Source organism: Rhinopithecus bieti, unplaced genomic scaffold (assembly GCF_001698545.2).
Source record: "Rhinopithecus bieti isolate Rb0 unplaced genomic scaffold, ASM169854v2 scaffold_19615, whole genome shotgun sequence".
Lineage (NCBI taxonomy): Eukaryota > Metazoa > Chordata > Mammalia > Primates > Cercopithecidae > Rhinopithecus > Rhinopithecus bieti.
In genome coordinates, this window is record NW_016809466.1 from 197,892 (window position 1) to 210,790 (window position 12,899).

The 12,899-nt window shown below is 56.1% G+C and overlaps 2 protein-coding genes across 2 annotated transcripts; one reads left to right on the forward strand and one right to left on the reverse strand.

Moving 5' to 3' along the window:
• Nucleotides 1-4,978: 4,978 nt before the first annotated feature.
• CHCHD10 (coiled-coil-helix-coiled-coil-helix domain containing 10) lies at nucleotides 4,979-7,588 on the forward strand. Its single transcript, XM_017889502.1, has 4 exons — nucleotides 4,979-5,585; nucleotides 5,823-6,042; nucleotides 7,147-7,294; nucleotides 7,396-7,588. The coding sequence occupies exons 1-4, from the start codon at nucleotides 5,545-5,547 to the stop codon at nucleotides 7,413-7,415; spliced, it is 429 nt and encodes a 142-aa protein (XP_017744991.1). The 5' UTR covers nucleotides 4,979-5,544; the 3' UTR covers nucleotides 7,416-7,588.
• Nucleotides 7,589-7,610: 22 nt separating this feature from the next.
• On the reverse strand, nucleotides 7,611-10,853 carry CUNH22orf15 (chromosome unknown C22orf15 homolog). Its single transcript, XM_017889486.1, has 8 exons — nucleotides 10,848-10,853; nucleotides 10,074-10,155; nucleotides 9,250-9,336; nucleotides 9,026-9,163; nucleotides 8,710-8,784; nucleotides 8,521-8,630; nucleotides 7,966-8,046; nucleotides 7,611-7,701 (listed from the first exon to the last, which is right to left on the reverse strand). The coding sequence occupies exons 1-8, from the start codon at nucleotides 10,851-10,853 to the stop codon at nucleotides 7,690-7,692; spliced, it is 591 nt and encodes a 196-aa protein (XP_017744975.1). The 3' UTR covers nucleotides 7,611-7,689.
• Between the last annotated feature and the right edge of the window lie 2,046 nt (nucleotides 10,854-12,899).

Here is a 12,899-nt window from a genome sequence, read left to right on the forward strand (position 1 = left end):
TGGGCCGCGCCGGGCCGCCGCCCCTTATAGCTTCCGCCCCACCCCCGGCCCGCCCCGGCCCCGCCCCCAGCCGCCTTTTGTTCTGAGCTCTCCTAGCCACCGCGGCCCGGGTGGGGGAGGTGAACGGGGAGGGGACGGCCCAGCGGGGTCGAGGGTCGGAGGCAGGGTCCTGCCCCGGGGCTGGCCAAGTCCCTGTCTGGTGCTGGGTGACCCTGGCCAACCCATGCCACTCTGGGCCTCAGTTTCTCCGCTGGGTGGTGGCCGTCCAAAGTCTTAGACTTGGCTAGAGTCTGAGAGGAGTCGGGTTTCATGGGTCCCATCCATACCCCCACCTTTGTGAAGGCGCATCCCACTGGGTCTCCTTGGTGGCCAGACCTCTGACCTCTGCTAGCTTGTGACAGGTGGTCCTACCCACAAGCAAGTTCCCCCACCCCTCAGAGCCTCAACGGATCCTTCTAGAAGATGACACAATAGCCCCTCTGAGGAAAGGGATATTATTTTATTTATTATTATTATTTTCTTTTGAGACACAGGCTCTCTCTGTCTCCCAGGCAGGAGTGCAGGCATGTGATCTCCACTCACTGCAACCTCCGCCTCCCAGGTTCAAACGATTCTCCTGCCTCAGCCTCCCAAATAACTGGGACCACAGACGTGTGCCACCGTGCCCGGCTAATTTTCGTATTTTTAGTAGAGATGGGGTTTCTCCATGTTGGCCAGGCTGGTCTCGAACTCCTGACCTCAAGAGATCTGCCCGCCTTGGCCTCCCAAAGTGCTGGGATTACATGAGTGAGCCATTGCACCTGGTCAGGAAAGGGATATTAAAATGTGTCCCAGGGGAAAGTGAGGCAAATGGCAGGGACTGGCCAGTCCTTCAGCTTGGATAGACCAAAGCTTACAGATAGGGAAACTGAGGCTCCAAGAGGGAGGAGCCAGGCTTTTCCATACCAGCAGACAAGTGGAGGGGTCAGGAGGTCCTCTACCTGGTCAGCTGGGGGGAGGGTGCTGTCAGAAGGATGCGGGAGGTGTATGAGTGGAGTACTGGGCCCCCAGGGTGTACCCCGGTCAGGGCCCAGCAAGCCCTTGGGGACCCCTCCAGGCTAGCCACCTGAGACTTGAAAGAAAGGAGGTGAGAGGCTGGGGCACAGTGAGTCACACCTGTAATCCCAGCACTTTGGGAGGCCGAGGTCAGGAGTTGGAGACCAGCCTGACTAACATGGTGAAACCCTGTCTCTACTAAAAATACAAAAATTAGCCAGCCATGGTGGCACATGCCTGTAAGCCCAGCTATTCAGGAGGCTGAGGCAGGAGAATCACTTGAACCCAGGAGGCGGAGGTTGCGGTAAGCCGAGATTGTGCCATTGCACTCCAGCATGGGCAACAGAGTGAAACTCCATCTCAAAACAAAACAAAGAAAGGAGGTTAGACTCAAAGGAGGGGGTGTGTCCACATTCTGGAAGGGATCCTCCAGTCTCATCCCTGATTTTTGGGGTTACCCAATCCTGCTGTACACCCCCTGAAATGATGAAGGGCCTCACCACCTCACCAGGCAACCTGTTCCATCATGGGTGGCCCTGCAGAGCCACAATCCAGGCAGTGGCTCCCATCCTGGCAGGCAGCGCTCTGAGCTGCTCTAAGGTGAAGCTGTGGTCAGGAAGCCTGGGCCAAGAAAGGGAAGCGGGTGGGGAAACGTTTCACAGCTTATTCAAGAAGACTCCACAGAGACTCCTAGAGGGCAAGGAGAAGTAAGACAGGAGTGATTTTTACAACCTAGACAGTTCATAATCTTTTTTCTCTTCTTCTTCTTTTTTTTTTTTTTTGAGACGGAGTCTCACTCTGTCGCCCAGGCTGGAGTGCAGTGATGCAATCTTGGCTCACTGCAACCTCCGCCTCCTGGGTTCACGCCATTCTCCTGCCTTAGCCTCCTGAGTAGCTGGGACTACAGGCGCCCGCCACCACGCCCAGCTAATTTTTTATATTTTTAGTAGAGACGGGGTTTCACCATGTTAGCCAGGGTGGTCTCGGTCTCCTAACCTCGTGATCCACCCGCCTCGGCCTCCCAAAGTGCTGGGATTACAGGTGTTAGCCTCCATGCCCAGTCTTTTTTTTTTTTTGAGACCAAGTTTCATTCTAGTAACCCAGGCTGAAGTGCAGCGGTGCGATCTCAGCTCACTGCAAGCTCCGCCTCCTGGGTTCCAGTGATTCTCCAGCCTCAGCCTCCCGTGTAGCTGAGATTACAGGTGCCCACCATCACACCCAGCTAATTTTTGTATTTTTAATAGAGACAGGGTTTCACCATGTTGGCCAGGCTGGTCTTGAACTCCTGACCTCAGGTGATCCACGCGCCTCAGCCTCCCAAAGTGCTGGGATTACAGGCATGAGCCACCACGACTGGCAGGCAATCTTTTCTTTAAAGTCATTCACTTTTATTTATTTTTATTGTTTTGAGACAGGGTCTTGCTCAATGGTGTGATCTTGGCTCACTGAAACCTCCACCTTCCAGGCTCAAACAATCCTCCTGCCTCAGCCTCCCAAGTAGCTGGGACTACAGGTGTACATCACTATGCCCTGCTAATTTTTGTATTTTTTGTAGAGACAGGGTTTCACCATGTTGGCCAGGCTGGTCTTGAACTCCTGGACTCAAGCAATCTGCCTGCCTGGGCCTCACAAAGTTCTGGGATATAGACATGAGCCACTGTTCCCTGCTAAAGTGCCTCACTTTTAAAAAGTAGGCATTTCAGGCCGGGCGTGGTGGCTCACGCCTGTAATCCCAGCACTTTGGGAGGCTGAGGCAGGTGGATTACGAGGTCAAGACATCGAGACCATCCTGGTCAACATGGTGAAACCCCATCTCTACCAAAAATTAAAAAAAATTAGCTGGGCATGGTGGCATTCACCTGTAGTCCCAGCTACTTGGGAGGCTGAGGCAGGAGAATCACTTGAACCTGAGGTGGAGGTTGCAGTGAGCCGAGATCACACCACTGCACTCCAGCCTGGCAACAGAGTGAGACTCCGTCTCAAACAAAACAAAACAATAACAACAACAAAACAAAAAATTAGCAGGGCATGGTGGCATGCGCCTGTGGTCCCAGCTACTTTGGAGGCTGAGGCAGGAGAATCGCTTGAACCCAGGAGGCGGAAGTTGCAGTGAGTGGAGATTGCACCACAGCATTCCAGCCTGAGGGACAGAGCAAGACTCCTTCTCAAAAAAAAAAAAAAAAAGTAGGCATTTCAATGCCTGTTTCAATGTCATTCTTTTAGCCTCATTTTCATTTGTGTAACCCACTTAAGTGGTCTTGGGTGCCTCCGAGGTGCAAGGCCATGCCTTGTGGAACCTGCAGTCCATCAGCCACAGGAGCTGAAGGAACAACTCTCTGCAGTTTAGGCCCAGAGGACCACCATGAGAAGTGTGCAGTTTGTTTGGTTTGACAAACAGGAACCAGGTGGCAGGGACTGCATGAGCAAGGGAGTAGCGGCAGGACCAGGCCTGGTGAGTCTTCCAGGAAAGAATGGCCCACCCTTTGTGTGCTCACCTCACTGGGAGGCCACCCTCAAAGTGGGTGGTCACCCCCCTTCAGCGTGGGGAAGGGCCCTGTTCACAGGCTGGCTGAAAGGACTGCAGTGTGTGAGAACACAGGGCTGCACCTGACTTCCACGGAGAGCATGCATGGCCAGAGACAACTGTGCACACACAGAACTGAGCATGCCAGGCAAGGCCAAACGCCCCAGGCACCGCTCCCCTCGCCCCTCGACCTCCTCCTTCCTTACAGAGGGGCCTCCTCTCTTACTTGGTGACCCAACACCCCTAATTCCGGGTGCTTTTGTTCTTGGTGTTGCACCCTGTCCACAATCCCAGTGCCAGGAGTCCTCTGTGGGCACAGCAAACAGTGATGAGGGACAGTCCCTGCCTTCCCCCACCTAGGAGTAATAATAACAACCACGGCAAAGTCACCCAGAAAAGACCATAAAAACCTCAAGTTCAGCCGGGCGCGATGGCTTATGCCTGTAATCCCAGCATTTTGGGAGGCTGAGGCGGGCGAATCACGAGGTCAGGAGTTCCAGATCAGCTTGGCCTACATGGTGAAACCCTGTCTCTACTAAAAATACAAATATAGGCCGGGCGCGGTGGCTCACGCCTGTAATCCCAGCACTTTGGGAGGTGGAGGCGGGCGGATCACAAGGTCAGGAGATCGAGACCACGGTGAAACCCCGTCTCTACTAAAAATACAAAAAAAATTAGCCGGGCGCGGTGGCGGGCACCTGTAGTCCCAGCTACTCGGGAGGCTGAGGCAGGAGAATGGTGGGAACCTGGGAGGCTGAGCTTGCAGTGAGCTCAGATCCGGCAACTGCACTCCAGCCTGGGCGACAGAGTGAGACTCTGTCTCAAAAAAAAAAAAAGAAAAAGAAAAAAAATAGCCAGGTGTGGTGGCATGAGCCTGTAGTCCCAGCTACTCAGGAGGCTAAGGCAGGAGAATTGCTTGATTCTGGGAGGCGGAGTATGCAGTGAGCCGAGATCGCCACTGCACTCTAGCCTGACAGAGCAAGGCTCCATGTCATAAATAAATAAATAAATAAACCTCACGTTTCCGAAGAGCAGGAAGGTGTTCTAAATCCGCGCCCCAGCTCACCTGGCCTGGAACCAAGCTGCTAAAATTGCGAGGCTACAGGCTTCAACTTGCGCTAGATTTGACTGAGCTAGGCAAATGCTCCTAGGCCTTTGGGATAGACACGCTGCCTGGATGTCGCGTAAAGGCCGTCAGTGTCGGGGATTGCACCCGCGGAGCCGGGGACTAGGTGGCGGGGCCGGCCCGGGGAATCTGGTGGGGTTGAGGGCCGCGCTGGGGGCCTCATCTCATCCCCCGCGGAAGCTGCCTAAGGCTGCCGGCGTTGGCAGCGCATTTTGGCCCAGACAGTCGAAGACGGGTTGGGACGCCCCCTCGTGGGAATTCTGGGGATGGGTTGCTCTAGGCCTTCCCCAGGGCCGCGCTTCACTGCCCTAGGCCACCCGAGACCCCGAGGCCACGCGGTGGTCAGCAGACCCTGTCTGGTGGGAGGGGGCAGACAGCCGAGCCCAGAAGGGGACAAAGAGCGGAGTCTGGCCTGGAACCTCGCGTCCCCTTCCCGGCTGGCCCCAGCCCGTCGCCTCCCCGTCTCCTCTCCCCTCCAGGGCTCGCAACAACCCCCAACTCCGCTCCCTGCCCTCTGCGGTGGTCCTAACAGAAGGAACCGTCCCCCTCCTTAAGCCCTCGGCGTTTTGCCACACTGGCCCGCGTCCCCAGAACCCGCACAGCCTGCCAAGCATAGGGAGGGAGCAAGGTCCCATTTCCAGCCAAGACCCGGAGCTGCTGGAAGGGAGAGGTCCGGAGGACGGGCGAAGGGGTACAGGCTTGGGGGGCAGTGCCACCTCCCCCTTGGGGGCGGGTCCCTGAGGCCCCACCCTGGGCCCCGCCTTTTTTGCGCCGGCTGTGACAAGCGCTGCGGCATTTGTCCCCGCGACCAAACCGCTGCCGCCGTCTCTAAGGTAGCCCGGGTCCCACCGCCGCCACCATGCCTCGGGGAAGCCGCAGCATGGCCTCCCGGCCAGCCAGGTGTGAGGGGGACAAGGGCCCTGTGGGGAGGGGGTTAGGGAAGCGTGGGCACTCCCCAAGGGCGTCCGCAGAGTGACCTTGGCTGCTGCTGCGCCATCTTGGCGGGGGGAGGGGCGGGGAGCAGCCCCACGTGTGGAGACAGGGGTCGTCCACCTCTACGGGGGTCGTTTCCAGGAGCTGCAGCACCCCCGGCCTGAGGTCTGGCCAGGATTAACCCTGCTTCCTCCACCTCCGCAGCCGCCCCGCCGCGCCCTCTGTCCACCCGCCCGCGCACCCACCTCCCTCAGCAGCCGCCCCAGCCTCCGCCCCTTCGGGCCAGCCGGGGCTCATGGCTCAGATGGCGACCACGGCCGCAGGGGTAGCCGTGGGCTCGGCTGTGGGACACGTCATGGGCAGCGCCCTGACCGGAGCCTTCAGCGGGGGGAGCTCGGAGCCCTCCCAGCCTGCTGCCCAGCAGGTGAGCAGCGGGTCCAAGAGAAACTGAGGCAGGATTCTCTCAAGGCCACACAGGGTGCTGCCCAAGTGTCCAGTGAGGAGTGTCCGCGTGTACTCACCATTGCTTCAGCCCAGGATTCTTTGCCCAGGAAGGGTCCTAGTCCACTGGTCTTGAGTTCACTGTCACTTAGAGGCAGGTTTCCCAGCCCCTCCCTTGAGGCCAGGGTCCCTAAGCTCCCAGGGAGAGACACCAACCAGCCCTTTAAAGATGGGAAACCCAGGCCCTGAGGGCTCAGAGACTTGCCCAAGGTCAGCTCACCCTAGCAGAGGGGAGGGATGGTGGATTTCCCGAGCCCCTGTTCTCCCCGCACCCAGGTCGGTGCATTGTGGCCGCTGGGCCCAAGGGTGAAGGGGAGCCACTTTCCTGATGACCTTTCCCCTGCTGGGGACCCTACCCACCCTAAGCCAAAGGTGGCTTTGTGGCTAGGTCAGGGGTCAGGATTAGTGTAGCTGAGCCAGGAAGGTGCTAAAACTTGTGGGGGTGGGGCTCTTACTCTGAGAGTCCAGGCAGAGTACTGGGCTCTTCTAGAGCCTTCTCCTCCCTCCCCTGCCCCCCCCAAAAGTGCCAATTAGAAGGCAGCAAAGGCCGGGTGCAGTGGCTCACGCCTGTAATCCCAGCACTTTGGGAGGCCGAGGCAAGTGGATCATGAGGTCAGGAGTTCAAGACCAGCCTGGCCAACATAGTGAAACCCCGTCTCTACTAAAAATACAAAAATTTGTTGGGCATGGTGGCAGGCGCCTGTAGTCCCAGCTACTTGGGAGGCTGAGGCAGGACAACCGCTTGAACCCAGGAGGCGGAGGTTGCAGTGAGCTGAGACTATGCCACTGTACTCCGCTCTAGGTGACAGAGTGAGACTCCATCTCAAAAAAAAAAGAAAAGAAAAGAAAAGAAGGCAGCAGAAACACGCTGTCTAGCCGCCTCCACTGCTGGGTCACTCAGCCTGCCTAGGACCCTTGGGACACCCAGGCTGGGGATGTGGGGAGGGGCAGGTGGCCCCAGCTTTGAAACGCACTTCCAGGTACCAACTCCAAGCTGATCCTACAGCCTCTTGCACTGTACCCCCAGGTCCCCACCCCCACTGCCCCCCAGCACCTGCAGATGGGGCCCTGCGCCTATGAGATCAGGCAGTTCCTGGACTGTTCGACCACTCAGAGTGACCTGTCCCTGTGTGAGGGCTTCAGCGAGGCTCTGAAGCAGTGCAAGTACAACCATGGTGAGTGAGTGGACCCCAACCCAGGCGGGGAGGGGGAGAGGCCGACCCTCCTCTTGCACCTGCAGGCTGACCACCAGCCTGTGCTGCTCCTCCCTTCACAGGTCTGAGCTCACTGCCCTGAAGAGGTTGGTGCAAACTTGGGGGCCAGTCCTGCACCCACCTCTGCCCCTCGCCGATAGCCAGACCACAACACCGGATTGTACCTGGATAGCTGGGATTGGAAGTGAGGAGGTTTCTCACCCCACAGATAACCTAAGACACAAATGTGCAATTAAAAGTTTATTTTAGAACACAGCCTGTTGTGTGCCTCTCTCGATGGCCTGTCTTCAGGGAGCTCCCTGGCTGATGAGGTGGGGTCAGGATGGATGTCTCACTACAGTGTGCAATCCATCACCTTAATCAGGGCCCTGGGTGGGGAGGAGGAGCCCTGTTGCAATCTGCACTGTGGTTAGCACAGGACAGATATCTTGGGCAGTCCAGAGTGTGGTGGAGAGGCATTAGTAGGTGATCCCAAGGGCATCTGACTCTGAGGGTGGAATTCCAGGATGAACTCATGGTTCTCCCCTTTCTCAGGGATACCTGCCACGTCTACCCTTCTTGTCTCTGCCTCCGCATCCCATTCTCTGCACCCACAGCTTAGGTGCCCCCAGCAGCCTTAAATCCTGTCTGACCTTGCCCCTCTTGCTGATGCAACTTCTCAGCAATTCCAGATTCCGCAAGAGGAGTCGTGCTGGGTTGCTGTCTGTTTGCACCTGATCACACAAGGCAGAGGTCATGGCTAACCCCCTTGGGTCTGAGTCCAACTTGGCTAGTTGGCAGTAGTGTGCCAGGTCCCCAGGCCTGCCAGAATGGAAGAACAAGCCCTTTGAACCCAGTGTGGGCCGTGCCATCACACACCATGCTGCCGCCTTCGTTGAGTTCATCCAGCAGTTGTGCACTGAGCTCCTACTGTGTGCCAGCCCCTATGCCACATCTGTGAAGCCTGAGGACATTCCAGCCCTTAGTGAGCTGGCATTCCAGTGGGGTGGTGGGGACCTGTCTCAGGGTACAGTGTGTTCCGTCTGGGGGTATAGGTGCGTGGAGTTGCTGTTGAGGGTCTGCCTCTCATCGTATGTGTCCCTCCCACAGGAAGGGGTCCTACTCTGGGTGTCTCCCTGGGTGTCCATATCTCCTCCGTACCTGGCTCCTGGTCCCAGCTAGCAACTCCTGGGTGGCAGGGAGCTCACCTTTCTGGGCCTTGAAGTGGGGCTTTGCTCATGACGGCCACGCCGGGTGCCCATGCGCTTCCTCCAGTTGTGGCCCGCAGAGGAGAGGCCTGACAGCCTGCGCAGTTCCTCTGGAAGGCCCGGGAAGTCCTGCTGGTAGGGGCTAGGGAGAAGGTGTGCCCTCCCCCTGGGCTGTACCCTGACACTCACCTGCCAGCTCTGGGTAATGGTCATCCAGGTTCTCCAGTAGGGACTCATAGCGGGTGGGGACCATGTCCTCTCCCTCTGTGGCATGTGGAGAGAGGATGAAGGACACCTGACTGGCCTGATGGTCCCTACTCTGCCTCTCACTCTGGAACTGTTTGCTAGTCCAGGCTGGGGGCAGAGCATGGGGTAGGGATGGAATGGGGCTAGGTCCCCAGCTGAGGTGGGAAGCTGGACAGGGCCTTGGGTGGTCTATGGTCTGCTATGCCCCCCTCTTACATTCTAACATAGCTGCAGGGGAGAGAAGCTTGGGCCACCTTACTGATGGTCCGAACGAGGACATATATGGCTCGCTCCTTCAGCAGGGAGTTGCCCATGGTTTGGGTCTGTGCAGCCCCTTCCTTCAGGTCCTCCTCCAGGCTCACTAGGTTGCCGTCCTCAGCCAGAAGAGCAATGGTCGCTGGGAGGACATGGAGAGAGGCTGGGCAGGGCTGGCACCCCTGCCTGGGACCCCTCAGCCCCTCCTTCTCCTCCCTGTCTCCTCACCATCTGGGGGCAACCCTGCTTTCTGCCTCAGGTGGGCGGTGAGGTTCACCAGCCTGCAAGAGGTGTTCACCAGCACGGAGCAGCCGGCTGTGGAGGAAGGGCAAAGGTGAGCATGTGGGATCTCTTACCTTCCTCCGCATCTGGGGTCCTCTGTCTCTCTGTCCCATCTCTCCCTTTCCCAGAGCTGCGACTGGGCCTAGGGGGCTAGGACTGTGCCCCAGGCACAACAGCTCCGACATCTGTTGCTTAAACTGCCTTGGAGACCCCTCCATCCATCTCCCGTGTGTGTTGACTTTTCTCCCATATAGGGTGACCCCTAAGTGTTGATCTCTTGAGTCCTGCAAAGCATGAAGTGCGCGCCAGCCCAGCCTCCTCCCTGGCCCCGCCCCCAAGGGACCCAGCCCATCCCCGCGCTCCCTCCCCTACCAACTCTCCTCTTCCCCTCCACCACCGCACAGGGCCGACCCGCCTCCAGCCGGAGGGATGGGGAACCTGCAACTGTGGCTAGTGTTTCAGGTGTCTGATGCACGCTGAAGCTTGAGGAAGAGACTGCGCGGTTTAAAAACCTGCTCCAGGGTGATGCGGCGGACGCTGGCCGAGAGGAGTCCTCGTGAATGAGCAGAACTCAGCTCGGCTTTTCCCTTTAAGGGACTCGCTCCAGGTGCTCGCTTTGCCTTCTCACAGAGCCGCTTCCCCGACCCCTGCCATCTGCACCACCCCCCTTTCCCGCCATTGCCTCCCCACCCTCCCCAAGGGCGGAAGGAAGCAGCTTCTGAGTGTGCTCATCTCCCTACCCGCCTGCCAAGACAGGGGACCCCACTTACCCCCAAACATCACCTTGATAAACACAGCTGCAGCGGGGGAGGGAGATGTGGGGACTTTGATCCCCAACTCCCGATTCCCCAACTAAGGAAAGGCCTGGAGCAGAGACCTGCTTCAGGGCAGGGCTCTGGAGGGAGAAGTGGGTGTGTGAGTGCGGCTAGGTGGCCCCAGGGTCAGACCCCTGCTCAGCCACCTCTGTGGTTCTGCTGCTTCAGCCTAGTTCAAACCCTGCAGCTAGTCCAAGACTCCTGGCCTCCTATTCCTCCCCACTGAGCCCTGGGCCACAGCAGCTCCCGTAAGCTTCCAAGCTGGTCTCCATGGCAGTGGGGGCGGAGACATCTAGGCAGGAAATGCCTTCCTCCCTGTATCCGGTTAACGGGACCCATGGGGGAGGGGTGGCAGAAGAAGTGGGCGCTGGCATTCCCTGAGGCGGGGAATGCCATCATTGGGACTAATTGTTTTTTTTAGAGACAGTCTCCCTATGTTGCCCAGGCTGGTCTCGAACTTCTGGGCTCAAGCAATTCTCCTGCCCCAGCCTCCCACAAGTGCTGGGATTGCAGTTGTGAACCACCTCTGCTGGATGAAGTGTAATTTACATACAGTACAGTAAAGTTCACCCTTTCTGGTGTTTTCAAGTTTCGCCAACTCTCATATAACCACCACCACAGTCAAGATACAGAACATTTCCATCACCCTCAAATTCCAGGTCCATAGCAGGTCACAAGCACCTCCTTGTTAGCACTCGCCATTAGCTAGTCCCTCACACAGGTTCTCACCGTCATTTCCTGTCTTTTATTTATTTATTATGCTTATTAATTATTATTATTATTATTATTTTTTTTTTTTTTTTTTTTTTTTTTTTTTTTGAGATGGAATCTCCCTCTGTCACCCAGGCCCCTACAGTGGCAGTGGCACAATCTCGCGCTCACTGCAACCTCCACTCCCCAAGCTGTCAGCGATTCTCCTGCCTCAGCCCTCACCGGCTAACTGGGATACAGGTGTGTACCACTACACCTGAGCTAGTTGTTTGTTTGTTTGTTTGTTTGTTTGTTTTGAGACGGACTCTCGCTCTGTCACCTGGGCTGGAGTGCAGTGGTGCGATCTCGGCTCACTGCAAGCTCTGCCTCCTGGGTTCATGCCATTCTCCTGCCTCAGCCTCCTGAGTAGCTGGGACTACAGTCGCCCGCCACCATGCGCGGCTAATTTTTTTTTGTATTTTCAGTAGAGATGGGGTTTCACCATGTTAGCCAGGATGGTCTTGATCTCCTGACCTCGTGATCCACCTGCCTCGGCCTCCCAAAGTGCTGGGATTACAGACATGAGCCACCGCGCCCGGCCTTTTTTTGTATTTTTAATAGAGATGGGGTTTCACCATGTTGGTCAGGTTGGTCTCGAACTCCTGACCTCAAATAATCTGTCCACCTTGGCCTCCCAAAGTGCTGAGCCACCAAGCCTGACCTATTTATTTTTATTTTTTTTGATAAGGAGTCTCGCTCTGTCAGCCATGTTGGAGTGCAGTGGTGCAATCTTGGCTCACTGCAACCTCTGCCTTTCGGGTTCAAGCGATTCTCCTGCCTCAGCCTCCTGAATAGCTGGTATTACAGGTGCCAGCCACCACGCCTGGCTAATTTTTGTATTTTTAGTAGAGATGAGGAAGGTCAGGCTGGTCTCGATATCCTGACCTCAGGTGATCCGCCTGCCTCGGCCTCCCACAGTGCTGGGATTATAGGAATGAGCCACTGCGCCCAGCCATTTCATGTCTTTTGCATTTGCCTGCTTCTCCCAGTCTCTCCCCTTCTTGTTCCCCTCCTCTCTATCTTCTTTTTCTTCCTGTCTATCACATTCTCTCTCCTCTCCCCTACTCTCTCCCTGCCCCTTTCCCTTTCTTCCTTTTTTCCTTTCTCTTCCTCCCTCCCTCTCTCCCTCCCTTCATTCCTTCCTTTCTTTTTTTGACGGAGTTTTCCTCTTGTTGCCCAGGCTGGAGTACAATGGTGCAATCTTGGCTCACCGCAACCTCCGCCTCCCTGGTTCAAGCAATTCTTCTGCCCCAGCCTCCCGAGCAGCTGGGATTACAGGCATGTGCCACCACACACAGCTAATTTTGTATTTTTAGTAGAGACGGGGTTTCTCCACGTTGGTCAGTCTGGTCTCGAACTCCCGACCTCAGGTCATCCGCCCCCCTTGGCCTCCCAAAGTGCTGGGATTACAGGCGTGAGCCACTGCACCTGGCTGGCTGGCTTGCTTTCTCTTTCTTTCTTTCTTTCTCTTTCTTTCTTTCTTTCTTTCTTTCTTTCTTTCTTTCTTTCTTTCTTTCTTTCTTTCTTTCTTCTTTTCTTTCTTTCTTTCTCTCTTTCTTTCTTTCTTTTTCTTTCTCTTTCTTTTCTTTCTTTCTCTTTCTTTCCTGCTTGCTTGCTTGCTTGCTTGCTTGCTTTCTTTCTTTCTTTCTTTCTTTCTTTCTCTCTCTCTCTTCCCTCTCTTTCTTTTTTCTTTCTCTCTTTCTTTTTCTTTCTTTTCCTTCCTTCCTTTCTTCTTTTCTGTTCTCTTTTTTTTTTGAAACAGGGTCTTACTCTGTTGCCCAGGCTGCAGTGCAGTGGCACAATCACAGCTCACTGAAGCTTTGGCCTCCCTGGCTCAAGCAATCCTCCCACTTCAGCCTCCTGAGTAGCTGGGACTACAGGTGCATGCCACCATGCCTGTTGAAATGTTTTTCTTTTTAATTTTGTAGAGACGGAGTCTCGTTATGTTGCCTAGACTGGTCTTGAACTCCTGGGGTCAAGCGATCCTCTTGCCTTGGCCTCCCAAAGTGGTGGGATTACAGGTGCAAGCCA

Bases quoted from the DNA above. Each gene is read 5' to 3' on its own strand.
- CHCHD10 (XM_017889502.1), top strand. From the start codon at position 5,545: ATGCCTCGGGGAAGCCGCAGCATGGCCTCCCGGCCAGCCAG. The intron at 5,586-5,822 runs GTGTGAGGGGGA...CCACCTCCGCAG, and splicing joins ATGGCCTCCCGGCCAGCCAG to CCGCCCCGCCGCGCCCTCTG. The intron at 7,295-7,395 runs GTGAGTGAGTGG...CTCCCTTCACAG, and splicing joins GCAGTGCAAGTACAACCATG to GTCTGAGCTCACTGCCCTGA.
- CUNH22orf15 (XM_017889486.1), bottom strand. The intron at 9,337-10,073 runs GTAAGTGGGGTC...CTTCCTCCACAG, and splicing joins TATCAAGGTGATGTTTGGGG to CCGGCTGCTCCGTGCTGGTG. The intron at 8,047-8,520 runs GTGAGCTCCCTG...TTGTGTGATCAG, and splicing joins CCACTTCAAGGCCCAGAAAG to GTGCAAACAGACAGCAACCC.